This window comes from Bufo bufo, chromosome 7, assembly GCF_905171765.1.
Source record: "Bufo bufo chromosome 7, aBufBuf1.1, whole genome shotgun sequence".
In the NCBI taxonomy this organism is placed as follows: Eukaryota; Metazoa; Chordata; class Amphibia; order Anura; family Bufonidae; genus Bufo; species Bufo bufo.
The window spans coordinates 121,396,659-121,417,519 of NC_053395.1; the positions used below are offsets into that span (position 1 = coordinate 121,396,659).

The 20,861-nt window shown below is 45.0% G+C and overlaps 1 protein-coding gene across 1 annotated transcript in view; it reads left to right on the plus strand.

The window, feature by feature from the left end:
• The window catches only part of PTH2R (parathyroid hormone 2 receptor), a 745,316-nt gene that overhangs the window by 192,545 nt on the left and 531,910 nt on the right, over window positions 1-20,861 (plus strand). The window contains exon 4 of the mRNA XM_040441156.1: window positions 6,751-6,937. Coding sequence (XP_040297090.1) covers window positions 6,751-6,937 — 187 coding nt within the window. The remainder of the gene's footprint in view (window positions 1-6,750; window positions 6,938-20,861) is intronic.

The following is a 20,861-nucleotide window of genomic DNA, read 5'->3' on the forward strand; positions in this document are numbered from 1 at the left end:
TTCTATTCTACTATTAATTAAACACCCATTTAGGGCAAGATCCTAAATTCGAAAAATATGAGGAGAGCGTCAAATAAGGGACGTGGTCCAGGTTGTGGTGCTGCTGGTGGAGCTCCTGTTGCAGGGAGAGGACGTGGTCGATCTGTGCCAGCTACACGCACAAGTGAAACTCCTTCCTCGGGTGCGAGTAGGCGACAGAACCTGCAGCGGTATTTGGTCGGGCCTAATGCGGCTCTACGAATGGTGAGGCCTGAACAAGTACAGGCGATAGTAGATTTGGTTGCTGACAGTGGATCCAGTTCCTTCACATTGTCTCCCACACAGTCTCCTGCTGAAAGACCACAGTTGGCACCTGCAGCCGATGTCTATCAGTCCTTCACCTCACCCTCTTCAAATCAGCCAAGCAGTCTGAGCCCCAAGTCATGCAGGAGTCTCTTCTGCTTTTTGATGACTCTGTTAGCAGGGTTTCCCAGGGCCATCCACCTAGCCCTGCTGCAGAATTGGAAGATGTAACGGACCGTTTCCGCAAACAAGGGGTTAAGCTCCGTTTAGGCGATAAGCCCCTTTCTGAGAGACAGGCACAGCTACTGCAGGATACACCAAACTCCCGAACTGGATACAAAATAGCACTCCAAACTGGAACCTCACGAATAGCTGCTAGCAGACGAACAGGGCTCAGCTTACACTCCTGGCAATCAGTCTGTAACAGCATACAGCGGATCCCCCCAATAACGAGACAAGGCTCCGTGTTGAGGGTCAAGCAGTGGTCTGACTGTACTTCACGTACAGCCTCTTTTATTCATAAACCACAAACCTAGTACTGTCCACAGGGGTTTGAAATACAACCAATCAGTAATTTACAACACATACAATGTAAGTACACGCCCCTAGGGGACCAGAAGGAAGACTTGTGACATAGGACAGATATGCAGCACTGTAAGATACACAGAGACAATACATCCCCACAATGCATCATGGTTTCCTCCTCTCTGTCCCGGAGACAACCGAGGTGTAATCCAATTATCTCTCAAGACAAAGAGAAGTCACCAATATACATGCGCAGACAACAGGACAGACATCACCCTTTAAACACACAATGGGACAATGGCACAATAGAAACACACCCAGCATTTTCCTCCCAAGCTGACAAGTTACACTTATTATAAATTGTTACAACTTTGTGAGTTTACATTGGCCATACATATAACTTACATCAATTTAAACAGTATAACTTGGGGACAAACCTATCCAAAATTCACTTGAATAGGTTCAGGGGTTTAAAAGTTAGTATATGGCCCATAATCCTGGGGCAAGAGGCGGATAAACAGGCCTCTCCAAAACACCGTGGCGAGGTTGGTTTCGCCACAGAAGAGATTGAGTGCACCAATGCCCAACCACTTATTTTTCAAGATGAGTACATGGGAGGACCATCACAGCACGTCTCGGATGATGACGAAACACAGGTGCCAACTGCTGGGGCTTTCGAAAGTGTGCAGACCGACAAGGAAGGCAAGGGTGAAGACAGGGTGGAAGATGATGTGGAGGACGATGAGGTCCTCAACCCCACATGGAATCATGCGAGTGACCTATGTAGTTCGGAGGAAGAGGCGGCGGTCGCACAGAGCCACCTGCACAGCAGAAGAGGGAGCAGGGTGCAAAAGTGGAGGACAGCACGATAGAAGGTGAAGTGGAGGACAATTGAGAGGATAGAGGAGAAGCTGGACGGTGAGCGCCTGGAGTGTGGCTTTGTGGGTTCTGATGGCTTTACTCCCACTGGGCTCGGTGATGGGAGGCCAGGTGCCTTCTTAAGGCGGTCGTCCCTAGATGAATCTTGGGCTTACCGCGACTTATGCGTTGACAGCAAAGGCTGCAGATGGCAACACTATTGTCAGCAGCGGACACATAAAAAAAAAGCCCACACTGCGGAGCCATGTGCCGTCGTCCTGGGAGCGCCAGATGTGATCGTGCATGGTAGATGGCTCGCTCCTGATTCATTAGCAGTCTGGTTTTTGCCTCCTGTGCAATGTAAGTTCTGCCTGCTTCTCCTCCCTATCTGCTGGTCCATCTCTCCCTCTGAACTCCCCTCCTCTTCCTCTCTTGTGGGCACCCACGTGACGTCCATAGACACGTCATCATCAAAGTCACCTTTCCCATTACTAACATTATAGATCTCGGAGTAGGCAGCAACAGCGGGGACCAACCTCCTTGGGCTGATCAGGGTACTGTCGTCAGACTGCTGAGTGGCGGCCGTTGCTACCGCCTCTTCCTGATCCGATCGGAAATGTCTTGTAATGGATCTGAAAATTATTCCTGTGACTCAGGCAGAGGGTATATGGTTGTGGTGGTGTTGGTGGTGGTGTCTTTGGGGGTGCACACAGCAGAGAGTGAAGAGGGTGCAGATAGAGAGGATGAGTAGGGTGCAAAAGCGGAAGGCTGAGTGAGCCACTCAACCAAGTCTGGTGGGTCCTTTGACGTAATCGAACGCACCTTCTGCAACTTCCCACTAAGGCTCTGGCCTGGTGCTCCTGCCCTACCCCTACCACCCCTGCGGAAGGGCCTGCCTCTTCCTCTGCCTGTCATTTTTTAAATAACCCTGTGACAAAAGTCTCTATAGAAGCGCAGTGTTTGTGGAAGAATGTATATAACACCTTGCTTCAATCTGTAGTTTTGCGGGGGCGACTGGTATATCACACCAGTTATAATAATTTTTTTCCAGTACTGTTTATCACTGTGTGTAGCAGAGGGAACTCAGCAAAACAGTCAAAAAATGCTGCTGTACCCAAATACACTATTATGAAAGTATATTGGTATATAACACCCCGCTTCAATCTGTCATTTTGGGGGGGCGACTGGTATATCACACCAGTTATAATATTTTTTTTCCAGTACCGTTTGTCACTGTGTGTAGCAGAGGGAACGCAGCTAAACAGCCAAAAAATGCTGCAGTACCAAAATACACTATTATGAAAGTATATTGGTATATAACACCCCGCTACAATCTGTCGTTTTGGGGGCTGACTGGTATATCACACCAGTTATAATATTTTTTTTTCCAGTACCGTTTGTCACCGTGTGTAGCAGAGGGAACGCAGCTAAACAGCCAAAAAATGCTGCAGTACCCAAATACACTATTATGAAAGTATATTGGTATATAACACCCCGCTTCAATCTGTCGTTTTGGGGGGCGGCTGGTACATCACACCAGTTCTAATAATTTTTTTCCAGTATCGTTTGTCACTCTTTGTAGTTGTAGTATCGCTGCAGAACCGCTCACCAGTCACAATGCTGCACAATACAAATCCACTATAATATTTAGCTTTCTATGTTAGAAAGTATATTATAAGTGTATTACACCCCTATGTACTGCACACCTATTAATAGTACACCTATACCAGTCATTAAAAGGACTTTTGTGGACCTATTAGCTAGTGATTAGTGTCACTAACAGTCTTTCCCTGCTCCACACAGCAACCTCTCCCTACACTGACAAAAGACAGAATCTAAAATGGTGGCCAGATCAGGTATATTTATAAGGTAGTGGGTATGTCCATATGCTGAAACTTTTCAATTGGCTGTCCTGTACCACCTGATGGATATGTCATGGGTCAAAGTTCTTCACAATGTAAAAGAATATGGTGGGCGCGAATATCGTCATATGTTCGCATGTTCAGCGAATCACGAACGAACAAAGTTCGCCACGAACCGACCGCCGGGCGAACCGCAAGGCCATCTCTAGTGATGAGCGGCATAGTGTCATGAGGGTGTCAAGAGCCACGCCTGACTCCGTTATACCCGGGGTCAGGAAGTCGCAGCGGGTGGCTGCGCGCTCTATGTATAAAGATAGTGCTGTTTCTTAATGGTAGCTTTCTGGGTTTGCCTTGCAACCCTTTTTGGCACACTCAGGGATCCGTAGCTCCTTCTCCTCAGCTGTTTCTTGTCCAGCACTCCCAACCTCTTTATATTCCCCTCTCCCACTTCTCTGGTTGCCAGATAAAGAGCTTCCTGCCTGGACTTCTATACTGACCCACTGGAGCTGTGTAGCTGAGATTCCTGGTTGTTGTTCCAGAGCGTTACCCTCCGGATCCCTGTTGGGCTTCTGTTGTCTACTGTTGTCGCCCACCTGGAATTATATGTTTTGTCTGTATTGTCTGTCCTCTCCTTGGTGTTTTCCTTTAGTGTTAGTGGTGCGGACTAGTGTTCCCACCGCCCTATTCACTACATAGGGCTCATCTTAGGGAAAGCCAGGGTTTAGGCATGTGATCGGCGTACGGGTGAGGAACCCATCTAAGGACGTCAGGGCAGTCAGGTGCCAGCCTCAAGGTGAGTTAGGGGTCACCACCTTTCCCTCTCCCTTGGACAGGGCCTTCCCTTTTCCCTCCCTTTGCGTCACGTATGTGATCGGCACGCCGGTCATGACACACAGGCAATATTCAAATTTGCAATATTTTGTGAATTTTTGGCCCAATATTCGCCATAAATTCACTAATTTGAGAATTTGTGATCTCCAGTCATTGTTTACTTGATTGCAATGCGATAAATTCACGATAAATTCTAATAAATTCACGACAAATATATAGCACTATATTCTAAATATTTGCAAATTCTTGAAGTGGCGATATTCGTGATTAAAATTTGTGATTAGAATATTAGTGCTCAACGCTATTTATTAGTAAGTGTCATATAGTCATCTTACATTGGTCATCAGTAAACAGAAGGTGGCCAACCCCTTTAAGAACACTGATTGTGGATTTAGGGTAGGTTCCCACAGAGTTTTTGGAGGAGCATTAAATGCAGATTTTCCTGCAGATTTTTCAGCCAAAGTCAGAAGTGGATCCAGCAGGGTTAAGTAGAAGTCCTTCCTTATATGTTTCCATTTGTTTTTGATTCCACTTCTGGCTTTGAATGAAAAACCTGCAGGAAAATCTGCCTCAAAGTCCCCTCCAAAAATTTCTGTCTGAACCTATCCCTAACTGCTTATATTATCTGATTTTGAATGGTAAATGCATTGACAAACCCATTTGCCATTCAGAATCAGCTGTCAACTATGTGATTATACATTTGCAGATATTAGTTTATTGATTAGTTATTGTTCAAGATATTGATTAAACAATTCTTTAACAGTTCCTTTTTAATACCATTGTACCAGATGTAAAACTCCTATTATATTTATTTAATGTGGAAAGTATGTGATTCTAAAGCTGAACAAACTTCTTAAAAACCAAAGTAAGGTACAAGTCTATACATATCCTTATTCTGTTTTCTTATTATTAAATCACAAACAAAGACATACAACAGACAACATCAACATTGATTAATGGTTACAGAAGATGGAGATGATGATTCTTGGTATTAAAGAGGTTGTCCAAGTAATATTTTTGTTCTTTGAATGTTTTTAACTAATCAAATGTAACAGCTTTACCATGCACTTATGCATCTGTAGTTGCTCCTTTCTCAGATTTCACTGAGGGTCACTGATGATGTTTTGTGAATAAGCCTGAGAGATCAGATATGAGTCTGTACACGAGAAGTCACTGTGCTGGCCACGCCCCCTGCACTGGCGGAGCTGCTGCTCTCTGCCCTGTGTCTCCCTCCCACTGGATACTTCAGGAAAGATTAACCCCTTCAGAAGCACAGACTCAGGGCTGAAGGCTTTACTGAGTAGCTGCAGGTAGTGAGGAGACAAATGCTGGGCACAGGAGCTGACAGGAGTTCTGTGCAAGAACAGGTGGGGAGAAGATCATGTGTGTATCAGCAATGTCATTGTATAGCTGGGACTTGTAGTCCTACACATACAACATGCTGCTGAGTATCCCAGCAGGCAGACATGTCACTCAGGGCAGCACTTGTATTCACTCCCTTTGTAGAGCAGGGGGAGGGACAGAGATTGTTGTTATTGCAGGTAAACAAAAGGCCAGAAGACCATCAAGGAAATGAGGAAATATAATTTTGTTTACCTAGAACTTGCTTAGCTCTGTTATATATTGCTGGGCTGTAGTTACTCTTGTGCGTCACATTTATTTTTATTTTTATAAGTGCTATATAATATATTTTATTTTTTTATAACTCGGACAACCCCTTTAAAGTGAAGAATGTTCTAGTCATTGCAAACTACCATACAGAACTCCATGGCCCTTAGGCCTCATGCACACAAACATATTTTCTTTCCGTGTCCATTCCGTTTTTTTTTTTTTGCGGAGTGTATATGGAACCATTCATTTCAATGGGTCCACAAAAAATACTGAAGTTACTCCGTGTGCATTCCGTTTTCGTATGTACATATTTCAGTTCCGCAAAAAAATAGAACACGTCCTATTATTGTCCGCATTACGGACAAGGATAGTACTGTTCTATTAGGGGGCAGCTGTTCCGTTCTGAAAAATACGGAATGCACACGGAATTCATCTGTATTTTTTGCAGATCTGTTTTTTGCGGACCGAAAAATACATACAGTCGTGTGCATGAGCCCTTACCGGAGTCCTGTCTATAATGCTGGTTATTAGCTACTTTTCATCCAGATGTGATGCAAAATGTCTACATGGATTATTCTTGGCTAATTACTGTGGAAGAAGTGTATTTCCTTTGCCCCTTTCCTTTGATGTTAGTTTTTATTAATTATAATAGATTTTTTTGTCATCTTGCTAAACAATCTGTCAGCTACAATGACTCATTTTGAATGATTTTATGGTGGGTGTTTATAGAGTGTACCGTATTTTGTTATAAAATAACTGATCTAAATATACATTCTTACAGGAGATTGCACTGCACCAGGAACTACATCCACATGCATTTATTTGTCTCATTTATGCTGAGAGCTGCTAGCATTTTTATTAAGGACAAAGTGGTTCACACTCATATAGGAGTTAAGGAGTTGGATGCTATGCTCATGGGTGACATTAGGAGCATAATGATGACACCAGTGCTGGATAAATCACAATATGTAAGTTATCAAAATGTTTTATTTTTAATCAATTATTACTATTATATTTTATAACACATAGATGTCTAAAACAAACCTGCACCAGAAGAGATGCAATATTTATTTCATCCATTAAGCATCAGTCTGGCAAATCAACCCATGTGACATTGGATAAACCTCAGTGGTTCCAGAACCGTGCTCTGATCTGTACAGTCTCCATCTTCCTCACCATTCTAGTGGAAATGTACCTCTTTCTCACTCACTATCACAATTCTTAGAAGAAACCACCCTTCCTTATTTACCACCCTTCATTATTTACCCAAGTAGAATTGAAAGCAATAATTCCAGCCCTGCCATCTGGAAGGAGCCCTGGACCTGATGGTTATATGGCTAAATTATATCATCTCCGGCATTAAAAACTTGCTTTACTCCTTTTCTCTTTGTTTAAAACTGTCTTTGACCAAAGTCCTTTAATACCATCATATATTCTCACATTACAGTGATCCCAAAGAGATAAAAGAGAAAAGATGCCAAATTATATGCAAAACTCAGTGATATACACGGAGGATATTTTTAGAGACCTAATCTAGTGGGGACTTTTCCCTCTAGAATGCAAGCTGTCAGCAACATTTTAGATTAAAAATATTGTCATCGGCATTTATTTCAGTGTTTAAAAATTAAGGGTACTTACCTTTATGAAATTACTATGAACCCAATCATATTGATCGCTGGGGATCACTGATTTAGGCCTCGTTCACGTTTCTGTTTTTCACTGATGTGTGCTGTCCGCATTTTCTACAGACAGCACACACACCCGTTAATTTAAATGTGTCTGTACACATTTCAGTAATTTTTTGCTGACCGAGTGGCACATTGACAGAGTCTGGAGTTGGCAGCAATATGAGGAGGCCACCGAGTGGCACAATGACAGAGTAAGGAGGTGGCAGCATCAGCATCAGGAGAAGGCCACCGAGCGGCACAATGACAAAGTCCGGGGGTGGCGGCAGCAGCAGCATCAGGAGAAGGCAGAGAGGAACATTGACAGAGTCTGGAGTTGGCAGAAACAGGAGAAGGCACCAAGTGGCACAATGACACAGTCTGGAGTTGGCAGCATCAGGAGAAGGCCACCGAGTGGCACAATGACACAGTCTGGAGTTGGCAGCAGTATGAGGAGGCCACGAGTGGCACAATGACAGTCTGGAGTTGGCAGCATGAGGAGAAGACCACCAAGTGGCACAATGACAGAGTCTGGAGGTGGCGGCAGCATGAGGAGATCACAGAGTGGCCCAGTGACCAGAGTGGTACAATGACAGAGTCTGGAGGTAGTGACAGCATCAGGTGGATAACACAAAGTGGCAAGGTGACATAGTGTGGGGATGGCAGCAACAGCAGCATCAGGATACCACAGAGTGGCAAGGTGACATAGTGTGGATATAGCAGCAGCATCAGGATACAACAGAGTGGCAAGGTGACATAGTGTGGGGATGGCAGCAGCATCAGGATATCGCAGAGTGTGAAGGTGACATAGTGTGGAGATGGCAGCAGCAGCATCAGGAGACCACATAGTGACCCGGTGACAGAATAGGGCGGTGGGTGGCAATACCAGTACCCGCTGACGAAGGTGGGTGAAAGAAGGAGCACTTGGCATCAGATGTGTGGCATCAGGCAGGTGGCAGCATCAGACTAGTAGTTGAGGTAGGTAGCCAGTAGTGATGAGCGGCAGGGGCAATATTCGAATTTGCAATATTTTGCGAATATTTTCGCGAATATTCGTCATGTATTTGCGAATTCGAGAATTCCCTATTATTTTCTTGATTGCGAAAAACGGCAATGTAATATGAGCGTACTGCGCGCACAATACAGGCGTGGGTCACTGTTGCCACATTTTTCAAGCTGCTAGAACTTTCCTGAGACTGGAGAAATTGGTTGGCACGGAAGAACATCACAATAGCTTTATATGCAAATAGAGTGCACCAATATATTCGCAATTGCGCAAATCGGCAATTAATGATGCGCATATTTTTGTGCAATACGTGCAACTTCACATTTTATCAGGTCTGACTACATATTACTGGTTTGTGCACTAAGTATTGTTGTGAACTTGTGACTAGGGTTGAGCGAACCCGAACTTTAGGATTTTTGGACCCCGGACCCGAACCCGAACATATCCGTAAAAGTTCAGGTTCGGGTTCGGTGTTTGGCGCTTTCTTGGCGCTTTTTGAAAGGCTGCACAGCAGCCAATCAACAAGTGTCATACTACTTGCCCCAAGAGGCCATCACAGCCATGCCTACTAATGGCATGGCTGTGAATGGCCAGAGCAGCATGTGACCCAGGCTCTATATAAGCTTGAGTCACGTAGTGCTGCACGTCACTCTGCTGTTACAAGTGTAGGGAGAGGATGCTGCTGGACTTGTGATTTCAGGGAGAGAATAGGAGAGAATCTAACTCAGCGATCTACCTAGAAATAGTTGTGTGGGTGCAGGGCACAATCGTTTTACCCTGCCCTGAGCTCATTGACCAAAAAAAATAATAACTTTTATAATTCTGTTAGTTAGGTGGGTGGCGGCAGCCATTTTATGCATGCTCAGTGCACCAGCACTGCATCTGAGCTTTTGGGACATTGCAAATCACAATTGTTTTGGGGCAATCTACAACATCTGGATTAGTCAGTGGGCAATTTAAGGTAGAAATACACCCATCATTTTCTGGGGTTTGAAAAACACACTTTAAAAAAAAAAAAAACTGTATTTTCCAGATCTGCAAGTGTTAAATTCAAGTGTAATATATACATCTTTCATATTTCTGTTAACAAAAAAAACACAATTTTGGCAATCTACAACATCTTGATTAGTCATTGTGCAATTTAAGCTAGAAATACACCCATCTTTATCTGGGGTTTGAAAGGCAGTGCAGCATCACTATTTTCAGGCAGTGCAGCATCAGCACGTGTGAAATTACAGGCTTATATACTGCTGTCAAATTCAGTTGTTAAACAAACACTCGTTTGGGCACAAAAAATTTAGTTGGCAGCCTTTGATGCAGATGTCATTGTGAGATACACCCTTAATACATTTGGGTTACATTCAGAGTTTTTAAATACCGCCATTTGGTGCAGCAATATTGAATTCAGGCCTACACTGGTTCAGGCCCTGTGAGATACCCCCTCTACATACAGGGGTTTGAATCAGTGATTTGAAATGCAGCCATTTGAAATACAGCCATTTTTTGCAAAGATATACAGGGGTTTGTATCAGGCATTTGAAATATAGAGATGTCCCGAACTATACGCCAGCGAACAGTTCCCGGTGAACATCGCTTGTTCACTTTCGCCGTGGCGGGCGAGCATATGCGATGTTCTGTCCGCCCCTTATACGTCATCATTGAGCAAACTTTGACCCTGTACCTCACAGTCAGCAGACACATTTCAGCCAATCAGCAGCATACCCTCCCTCCCAGACCCTCCCACCTCCTATCAAAAAGCAAGGACAGCATCCATCTTAGATTCATTCGGAAGCTGCAGTGTTAGTGAGAGGAGGGACAGTGCAGCTGCTGCTGATTTAATAGGGAAATCGATAGTTAGGCCAGTGTATTCAGTGTCCACTGCAGTTCTCAAAGACTCATCTGATCTGCTGTAAGGACAGCGTCCTGACAGCACCCCAAAAAGCCCTTTTTAGGGCTAGTACATCAGTCTGCATTTTTTTTTTCTATGTAATCTAATTGCAGTTGCTGCCAGCGTGTGTGTCAGGCCTACAGCGTGTACTGTGCCCACTACTGCCAGTGCCCAGTGCCACTACTCATATCACAGTAGCTTGCATTTAAAAATAAAAAACAATTTTTTCACTGTAATATAATTACAGTTGCCTGCAAGCGTGTGTGTCAGGCCTACAGTGTGTACTGTGCCCACTACTGCAAGTGCCCAGTGCCACCACTCAGATCTGGTGTCGCAGTAGCTTGCATTTAAAAATAAAAAACATTTTTTCACTGTAATATAATTACAGTTGCCTGCAAGCGTGTGTGTCAGGCCTACAGCGTGTACTGTGCCCACTACTGCCAGTGCCCAGTTGCACCACTCATATCTGGTGTCACAGTAGCTTGCATTTAAAAAATAAAAACTATTTTTTCACTGTAATCTAATTGCAGTTGCCTGCAAGCGTGTGTGTCAGGCCTACATCTTGTACTGTGCCCACTACTGCCATTGCTCTGTTGCACCACTCATATCTAGTGTCACAGTAGCTTGCATTTAAAAATAAAAAACTATTTTTTTCACTGTAATCTAATTGCAGTTGCTTGCAAGCGTGTGTATCAGGCCTACAATGTGTACTGTGCCCACTACTGCCAGTGCCCAGTGCCACCACTCATATCTGATGTCACAGTAGCTTGCATTTAAAAATAAAAAACAATTTTTTCACTGTAATATAATTACAGTTGAATGCAAGCGTGTGTGTCAGGCCTACAGCGTGTACTGTGCCTACTACTGCCAGTGCCCAGTGCCACCACTCATATCTGGTGTCACAGTCGCTTGCATTAAAAAATAAAAATAAAATTTCACTGTAATATAATTACAGTTGCCTGCAAGCGTGTGTGTCAGGCCTACAGCGTGTACTGTGCCCACTACTGCCAGTGCCCAGTTGCACCACTCATATCTGGTGTCACAGTAGCTTGTATTTAAAAAAAATATATATCATTTTTTCACTGTAATCTAATTGCAGTTGCCTGCAAGCGTGTGTGTCAGGCCTACAGCGTGTACTGTGCCCACTACTGCCAGTGCTCAGTTGCACTATTCATATCTGGTGTCACAGTAGCTTGCATTTAAAAATAAAAAACAATTTTTTCACTGTAATATAATTACAGTTGCCTGCAAGCGTGTGTGTCAGGCCTACAGTGTGTACTGTGCCCACTACTGCAAGTGCCCAGTGCCACCACTCAGATCTGGTGTCGCAGTAGCTTGCATTTAAAAATAAAAAACATTTTTTCACTGTAATATAATTACAGTTGCCTGCAAGCGTGTGTGTCAGGCCTACAGCGTGTACTGTGCCCACTACTGCCAGTGCCCAGTTGCACCACTCATATCTGGTGTCACAGTAGCTTGCATTTAAAAAATAAAAACTATTTTTTCACTGTAATCTAATTGCAGTTGCCTGCAAGCGTGTGTGTCAGGCCTACATCTTGTACTGTGCCCACTACTGCCATTGCTCTGTTGCACCACTCATATCTAGTGTCACAGTAGCTTGCATTTAAAAATAAAAAACTATTTTTTTCACTGTAATCTAATTGCAGTTGCTTGCAAGCGTGTGTATCAGGCCTACAATGTGTACTGTGCCCACTACTGCCAGTGCCCAGTGCCACCACTCATATCTGATGTCACAGTAGCTTGCATTTAAAAATAAAAAACAATTTTTTCACTGTAATATAATTACAGTTGAATGCAAGCGTGTGTGTCAGGCCTACAGCGTGTACTGTGCCCACTACTGCCAGTGCCCAGTGCCACCACTCATATCTGGTGTCACAGTCGCTTGCATTAAAAAATAAAAATAAAATTTCACTGTAATATAATTACAGTTGCCTGCAAGCGTGTGTGTCAGGCCTACAGCGTGTACTGTGCCCACTACTGCCAGTGCCCAGTTGCACCACTCATATCTGGTGTCACAGTAGCTTGTATTTAAAAAAAATATATATCATTTTTTCACTGTAATCTAATTGCAGTTGCCTGCAAGCGTGTGTGTCAGGCCTACAGCGTGTACTGTGCCCACTACTGCCAGTGCTCAGTTGCACTATTCATATCTGGTGTCACAGTAGCTTGCATTTAAAAATAAAAAACTATTTTTTTCACTGTAATATAATTACAGTTGCTTGAAAGCGTGTGTATCAGGCCTACAATGTGTACTGTGCCCACTACTGCCAGTGCCCAGTTGCACCACTCATATCTGGTGTCACAGTAGCTTGCATTTAAAAAATAAAATAAAAATTCACTGTAATATAATTACAGTTGCCTGCAAGCGTGTGTGTCAGTCCTACAGTGTGTAATGTGCCCACTACTGCCAGTGCCCAGTGCCACCACTCATATCTGGTGTCACAGTAGCTTGCATTTAAAAAACAACAACATTTTTTTCACTGTAATCTAATTGCAGTTGCTTGCAAGCGTGTGTATCAGGCCTACAATGTGTACTGTGCCCACTACTGCCAGTGCCCAGTGCCACCACTCATATCTGGTGTCACAGTAGCTTGCATTTAAAAAATAAATAAAATTTCACTGTAATGTAATTGCAGTTGCCTGCAAGCGTGTGTGTCAGGCCTACAGCGTTTACTGTACCCACTACTGCCAGTGCCCACTGTGCTCAGTGCCACCACTCACATCTGGTTTGACAGTAGCTTGCATTAAAAAAAACAAAAACAATTTTTTCACTGTAATCTAATTGCAGTTGCCTGCAAGCATGTGTATCTGGCCTACAACGTGTACTGTGCCCACTACTGCCCGTGCCCAGTGCCACTACTCATATCTAGTGTCACAGTAGCTTGCATTTAAAAAATATATATATATCATTTTTTCACTGTAATCTAATTGCAGTTGCTTGCAAGCGTGTGTATCAGGCCTACAGCGTGTACTGTGCCCACTACTGCCAGTGCCCAGTGCCACCACTCATATCTGATGTCACAGTAGCTTGCATCTAAAAAATTTAAACTATTTTTTTACTGTAATCTAATTGCAGTTGCCTGCAAGCGTGTGTGTCAGGCCTACAATGTGTACTGTGCCCACTACTGCCAATGCCCAGTTGCACCACTCATATCTGGTGTCACAGTAGCTTGCATTTAAAAATAAAAAACAATTTTTTTCACTGTAATATAATTACAGTTGCTTGCAAGCGTGTGTTTCAGGCCTACAGCGTGTACTGTGCCCACTACTGCCAGTGCCCAGTGCCACCACTCATATCTGGTGTCACAGTAGCTTGCATTTAAAAAATAAAATAAAATTTCACTGTAATATAATTACAGTTGCCTGCAAGCGTGTGTGTCAGTCCTACAGTGTGTAATGTGCCCACCACTGCCAGTGCCCAGTGCCACCACTCATATCTGGTGTCACAGTAGCTTGCATTTAAAAAACAACAACATTTTTTTCACTGTAATCTAATTGCAGTTGCTTGCAAGCGTGTGTATCAGGCCTACAATGTGTACTGTGCCCACTACTGCCAGTGCCCAGTGCCACCACTCATATCTGGTGTCACAGTAGCTTGCATTTAAAAAAAATATATAATTTCACTGTAATGTAATTGCAGTTGCCTGCAAGCGTGTGTGTCAGGCCTACAGCGTGTACTGTACCCACTACTGCCAGTGCCCACTGTGCTCAGTGCCACCACTCATATCTGGTTTGACAGTAGCTTGCATTAAAAAAAAAAAAAAAAATTTTCACTGTAATCTAATTGCAGTTGCCTAAAACAGTGTGTGTCAGGCGATTTTCTGTCCGCCCCCTATATGTCATCATTAAGCAAACTTTGACCCTTTACCTCACAGTCAGCAGACACATTCCAGCCAATTAGCAGCATACCCTCCCTCCCAGACCCTCCCACCTAATATCAAAAAGCAAGGACAGCATCCATCTTAGATTTATTCGGAAGCTGCAGTGTTAGTGAGAGGAGGGACAGTGCAGCTGCTGCGGATTTAATAGGCAAATCGATAGTTAGGCCAGTGTATTCAGTGTCCACTCCAGTCCTCAAAGACTCATCTGATCTCTGCTGTAAGGACAGCGTCCTGACAGCACCCCAAAAAGCCCTTTTTAGGGCTAGTACATCAGTCTGCTTTTTTTTTTCTCTGTAATCTAATTGCAGTTGCCTGCCAGTGTGTGTGTCAGGCCTACAGCATGTACTGTGCCCACTACTGCCAGTGCCCAGTGCCACCACTCATATCACAGTAGCTTGCATTTAAAAATAAAAAACAATTATTTCACTGTAATCTAATTGCAGTTGCCTGCAAGCGTGTGTGTCAGGCCTACAGCGTGTACTGTGCCCACTACTGCCAGTGCTCAGTTGCACCACTCATATCTGGTGTCACAGTAGCTTGCATTTAAAAATAAAAAACAATTTTTTTCACTGTAATATAATTACAGTTGCTTGCAAGCGTGTGTTTCAGGCCTACAGCGTGTACTGTGCCCACTACTGCCAGTGCCCAGTGCCACCACTCATATCTGGTGTCACAGTAGCTTGCATTTAAAAAAAATAAAAAATTTCACTGTAATATAATTACAGTTGCCTGCAAGCATGTGTGTCAGGCCTACAGCGTTTACTGTGCCCACTACTGGCAGTGACCAGTGCCACCACTCATATCTGGTGTCACAGTAGCTTGCATTTAAAAAAATATATATAATTTTTTCACTGTAATCTAATTGCAGTTGCCTGCAAGCGTGTGTGTGTCAGGCCTACAGCGTGTACTGTGCCCACTACTGCCAGTGCCCAGTTGCACCACTCAGATCTGGTGTCGCAGTAGCTTGCATTTAAAAATAAAAAACTATTTTTTTACTGTAATATAATTACAGTTGCCTGCAAGCGTGTGTGTCAGGCCTATAGCGTGTACTGTGCCCACTACTGCCAGTGCCCAGTGCCACCACTCATATCTGGTGTCACAGTAGCTTGCATTTAAAAAAAATAAAAAATTTCACTGTAATATAATTACAGTTGCCTGCAAGCATGTGTGTCAGGCCTACAGCGTTTACTGTGCCCACTACTGGCAGTGACCAGTGCCACCACTCATATCTGGTGTCACAGTAGCTTGCATTTAAAAAAATATATATAATTTTTTCACTGTAATCTAATTGCAGTTGCCTGCAAGCGTGTGTGTGTCAGGCCTACAGCGTGTACTGTGCCCACTACTGCCAGTGCCCAGTTGCACCACTCAGATCTGGTGTCGCAGTAGCTTGCATTTAAAAATAAAAAACTATTTTTTCACTGTAATCTAATTGCAGTTGCTTGCAAGCGTGTGTATCAGGCCTACAATGTGTACTGTGCCCACTACTGCCAGTGCCCAGTGCCCAGTGCCACCACTCATATTTGGTGTCACAGTAGTTTGCACGCATATTACAACTAATCGGAAAAAAAATGACAGGCAGAGGCAGGTCACCCCGCAGGGGCCGTCGTGGTGCTGTGATTTCCTTTGGCCCTAGAATAATGCCCAGTGTTCAGAGGCCACGTACCCTGAACTCAAAAAGTTCTGAGGACATAGTTGACTGGCTTACACAAGACACCCAATCTTCTACAGCTTCCGCTCGGAACCGTGATGCACCATTCTCCTCCAGCTCAGCTTCGGGCACCTCTCAAGCTACCACTCGCCTGCCTGCCGCCACCACCAACACTAGCACCACAGCTGCTTGACTTGATCTGTCAGAGGAGATATTTACATATCAGTATGTAAGAAACAGGGATATGTCTCAGTCAGGCAGCATTACACACATGGACGTACGGTGTGATGATGATGATGTTATACCCGCTGCTGCTTCCTTTGCTGAGTTGTCAGATACAAGTGAAGCAGTTGATGATGACGATGTGTCTGTGGATGTCACGTGGGTGCCCACTCGAAGAGAAGAAGAACAGGGGGAAAGTTCAGATGGGGAGACAGAGAGGAGGAGGAGACGAGTTGGAAGCAGGGGGAGGTCGTCGCAAGGAGCTAGTGGCACAGTCAGACAGCATATATCGGCACCCTGGTCAGCCAGACAGCACGCCAATCAACGCATGCTGTTGCAACCAGCAGAATGCCGTCATTGCAAAGCTCAGCAGTGTGGCATTTTTTTTGTGAGTCAGCCTCTGATAACAGCGATGCCATTTGCAACCTGTGCCAAAAGAAACTGAGTCGTGGGAAGTCCAACACCCACCTAGGTACAACTGCTGTGCGAAGGCACATGATCTCAAATCACAAACGCCTATGGGATCAACACATGATGAGTACAAGCAGCACACAAACTCAAAGCCACCATCCTCCTCCTGGTCCAGCATCTTCAGCCACGTCAACCACTGCTGTCCTCCTTTCACCCTCTCAAACATCCACCACTCCGCCTCTCACCTTCAGCAGTTCCTGCTCATCTGCCCACAGTCAGGTGTCTGTCAAGGAAATGTTTTAGCGTAAGAAGCCAATGTCACAGAGTCACCCCCTTGCCCGGCGTCTGACAGCTGGCTTGTCGGAACTCTTAGCCCACCAGCTTTTACCATACAAGCTGGTGGAGTCTGAGGCCTTCAAAAAATTTGTAGCTATTGGGACACCGCAGTGGAAGGTACCTGGCCGAAATTTCTTTTCACAAAAGGCAATGCCCAACCTGTACTCTATTGTGGAAAAGGAAGTCATGGCATGTCTGGCACACAGTGTTGGGGCAAGGGTCCATCTGACCACTGATACCTGGTCTGCAAAGCACGGTTAGGGCAGGTATATCATGTACACTGTGCATTGGGTAAACCTGCTGACGGCTGCCAAGCATGGAATGTGTGGCTCTGCAGAAGAGTGGGTGACACCACCACGACTTGCAGGCAGGCCTGCTGCCACCTCCTCTACTCCTCCTACTCCATCCTCTTTGCTAACCTCCTCGGCTGAGTCCTCTTCTGCTGCTGCGTCTTGCTCCACATCAACTGCACCCCCCAAGCTCCCCAGGGGCTATTCCACATCCTGGATACGACAGTGTCACGCCGTCTTGGGGTTGACTTGCCTGAAAGCAGAGAGTCACACCGGACCAGCACTCCTGTCCACCCTGAATGCACAGGTGGATCAGTGGCTGACTCCGCACCAACTGGAGACCGGCAAAGTGGTGTTTGACAACGGAAGGAATTTGTTGGCGGCATTGAATTTGGGAAAGTTGACACATGTGCCGTGTATGGCACATTTGTTGAATCTGATCGTACAACGCTTTGTGCATAAGTACCCAGGCTTACAGGACGTCCTCAAGCAGGCCAGGAAGGTGTGTGGCCATTTCAGGCGTTCCTATACGGCCATGGCGTACTTTTCAGATATTCAGCGGCGAAACAACATGCCAGTGAGGCGCTTTGATTGCGACAGCCCGACACATTGGAATTCAACACTTCTAATGTTCGACCGCCTGCTCCAACAATAAAAATCAGTCAACGAGTATTTGCATGACCGGTGTGCTAGGACAGCCTCTGCGGAGCTGGGTATTTTTTTGCCACGTTACTGGACGCTCATGCGCAATGCCTGTAGGCTCATGCGTCCTTTTGAGGAGGTGACAAACCTAGTCAGTCGCACCGAAGGCACCCTCAGCAACATCATCCCATTTGTTTTCTTCCTGGAGCGTGCCCTGCGAAGAGTGCTGGATCAGGCCGTAGATGAGCGTGAAGAGTAAGAGGAAGAGTTGTGGTCACCATCACCACCAGAAACAGCCTTATCAGCATCGCTTGCTGGACCTGCGGCAACGCTGGAAGAGGAGTCTGAGGAAGAGGAGTCAGAGGAGGAATGTGGCTTTTAGGAGGAGGAAGACCAACCACAGCAGGCATCCCAGGGTGCTCGTTGTCACCTATCTGGTACCCGTGATGTTGTACGTGGCTGGGGGGAAGAACAGACCTTCAATGACATCAGTGAGGACGAGGAACGGGGCATGAGTAGCTCTGCATCCAACCTTGTGCAAATAGGGTCTTTCATGCTGTCATGCCTGTTGAGGGACCCTCGTATAAAAAGGCTGTAGGAGAACGACCTGTACTGGGTGGCCACGCTACTAGACCCCCGGTATAAGCAGAAAGTGGCTGAAATGTTAGCGAATTACCGCAAGTTGGAATGGATGCAGCAGTTACAAAACAAGTTAAAAAGTATGCTTTACACAGCGTATAAGGGTGATGTCACAGCACAATGGGAATATAACAGGGGAAGAGGTGAAAGTAATCCTCCTCCTACCACGACCACGCCGGCAAGGACAGGACGCTTTACAGACGTGTTGTTGATGAAGGACATGCAGAGCTTTTTAAGTCCTACGCATAGCCACAGCCCTTCGGGGTCCACCCTCAGAGATCGACTCGACCGATAGGTAGCAGACTACCTTGCCTTAACTGCAGATATCGACACTCTGAGGAGCGATTAACCCCTTGACTACTGGGTGTGCAGGCTTGACCTGTGGCCTGAGCTATCCCAATTTGCGATAGAACTTCTGGCCTGCCCCGCTTCAAGTGTCCTGTCAGAAAGGACCTTCAGCGCAGCAGGAGGTATTGTCACTGAGAAGAGAAGTCCTCACCTTTATTAAGATGAATGAGGCTTGGATCCTGAAGGGACTGACAGTGGGGGATGCATTTGACTAAGAAAGCCCTGATGAGATGCCTTGGGCTATAAAATGGTCCACACGCTGCTGTATTTAATCTCTGCATGCCGGATGACTTGCGTGACTTCTCCGCCACCAACTAGGGTTCAAGCCGCAATGTTTTAGTGCCTGGAAAACATAAATTTTTCCGGCCGCTGCTACAGCAGCGGCTGCAACAGTACCTAATTTTTCAGGCATGTGTACATGCCTAATTTTTCTGGCCTCTGGTGTTGCACTGTGGCTGCAAAAACAAAACAAAAAAAAAGGCACATACATGTGTCAATCCCCCTTCGTGATCGTTACCTTGTTGTGGTGAAGGGGCTTGCGTATTACAATGAAGCGATCACCTCTATGAGTGTGTTGGCAATGGCAATGTTGGCACACCACATATGAGATAAGGTCGTTGCTTCATTGTGAACAGACCAAAAGCAATCGCCTGGATAATTTTGCATAGAAAAAACATTAATTTTCTTTGTGATCATCTAAGGTTATCATTAAGGCATACTAGGCCAACAATGGGCCCACACTGCGAAATCATTGTTTTCTGGGTCCCTTAACTGTCACTGAACTACCTCAACATGACCATAGGCTTTGAAAAACCGCCATCGACTGCAATCTTCCAATCGTGCGCACGAGCACAGTGATCACTACACCAAGATTGACGCATAGAGGAATACAATTTATGTCATGAGTGTGTCAACTATTGACAACTCTTTGCAGTTGTCTAAACTCTATTCCATACACGTCCCCTGATAGGGGACATAACAGGGATTAAACTGATAGGAATAGTACTACTTAACATACCACTCATATCTGGTAGCTCAGTAAATTGCACGGCGCACGCGCAGTGCCCCAAATTGGAAGTAAGAGGACCGACCAAGCATCTATTTCCATCTCCCGATTCCTAAAATCTATTCCATACACGTTCCCTGATAGGGGACGTAACAGGGATTAAACTGATAGGAATAGTACTAATTAACATACCACTCATATCGGGTAGCACAGTACATTGCACGCGCAGTGCCCCAAATTGGAAGTAAGAGGACCGACCAAGCATCTTTTTCCATCTCCCCGTTCCTAAAATCTATTCCATACACCACACTGGCCCCTGATAGGGGACAAAACAGAGATTAAACTGGTAAGAACAGATTTTTCTAATCAAAAAAAAAAGAGGAGCTGGGTATTTATGCCCTTTATGGATTAAAACCCGAATCTGCGTCAACTACGTAATTTTCCATGGGAGTTTTGCCATGGATCCCCCTCCGGCATGCCACAGTCCAGGTGTTAGTCCCCTTGAAACAACTTTTCCATCAATATTGTGGCCAGAAAGAGTCCCTGTGGGTTTTAAAATTCGCCTGCCTATTGAAGTCTATGGCGGTTCGCCCGTTCGCGAACATTTGCGGAAATTCGCGTTCGCCGTTCGTGAACGGAAAATTTGATGTTCGCAACATCTCTATTGAAATACAGCCATTTGAAATACAGCCATTTTGTGCAAAGATATATTTATTTCAGGCCTACACTGGTTCAGACCATGTGAGATACCCCCGTTACATACAGGGGTTTGAATCAGGCTTTAGAAATACAGCCATTTGAAATACAGCTATTTTGTGCAAAGATATATTTACTTCAGGCCTACACTGGTTCAGACCGTGTGAGATACCCCCCTACATACAGGGGTT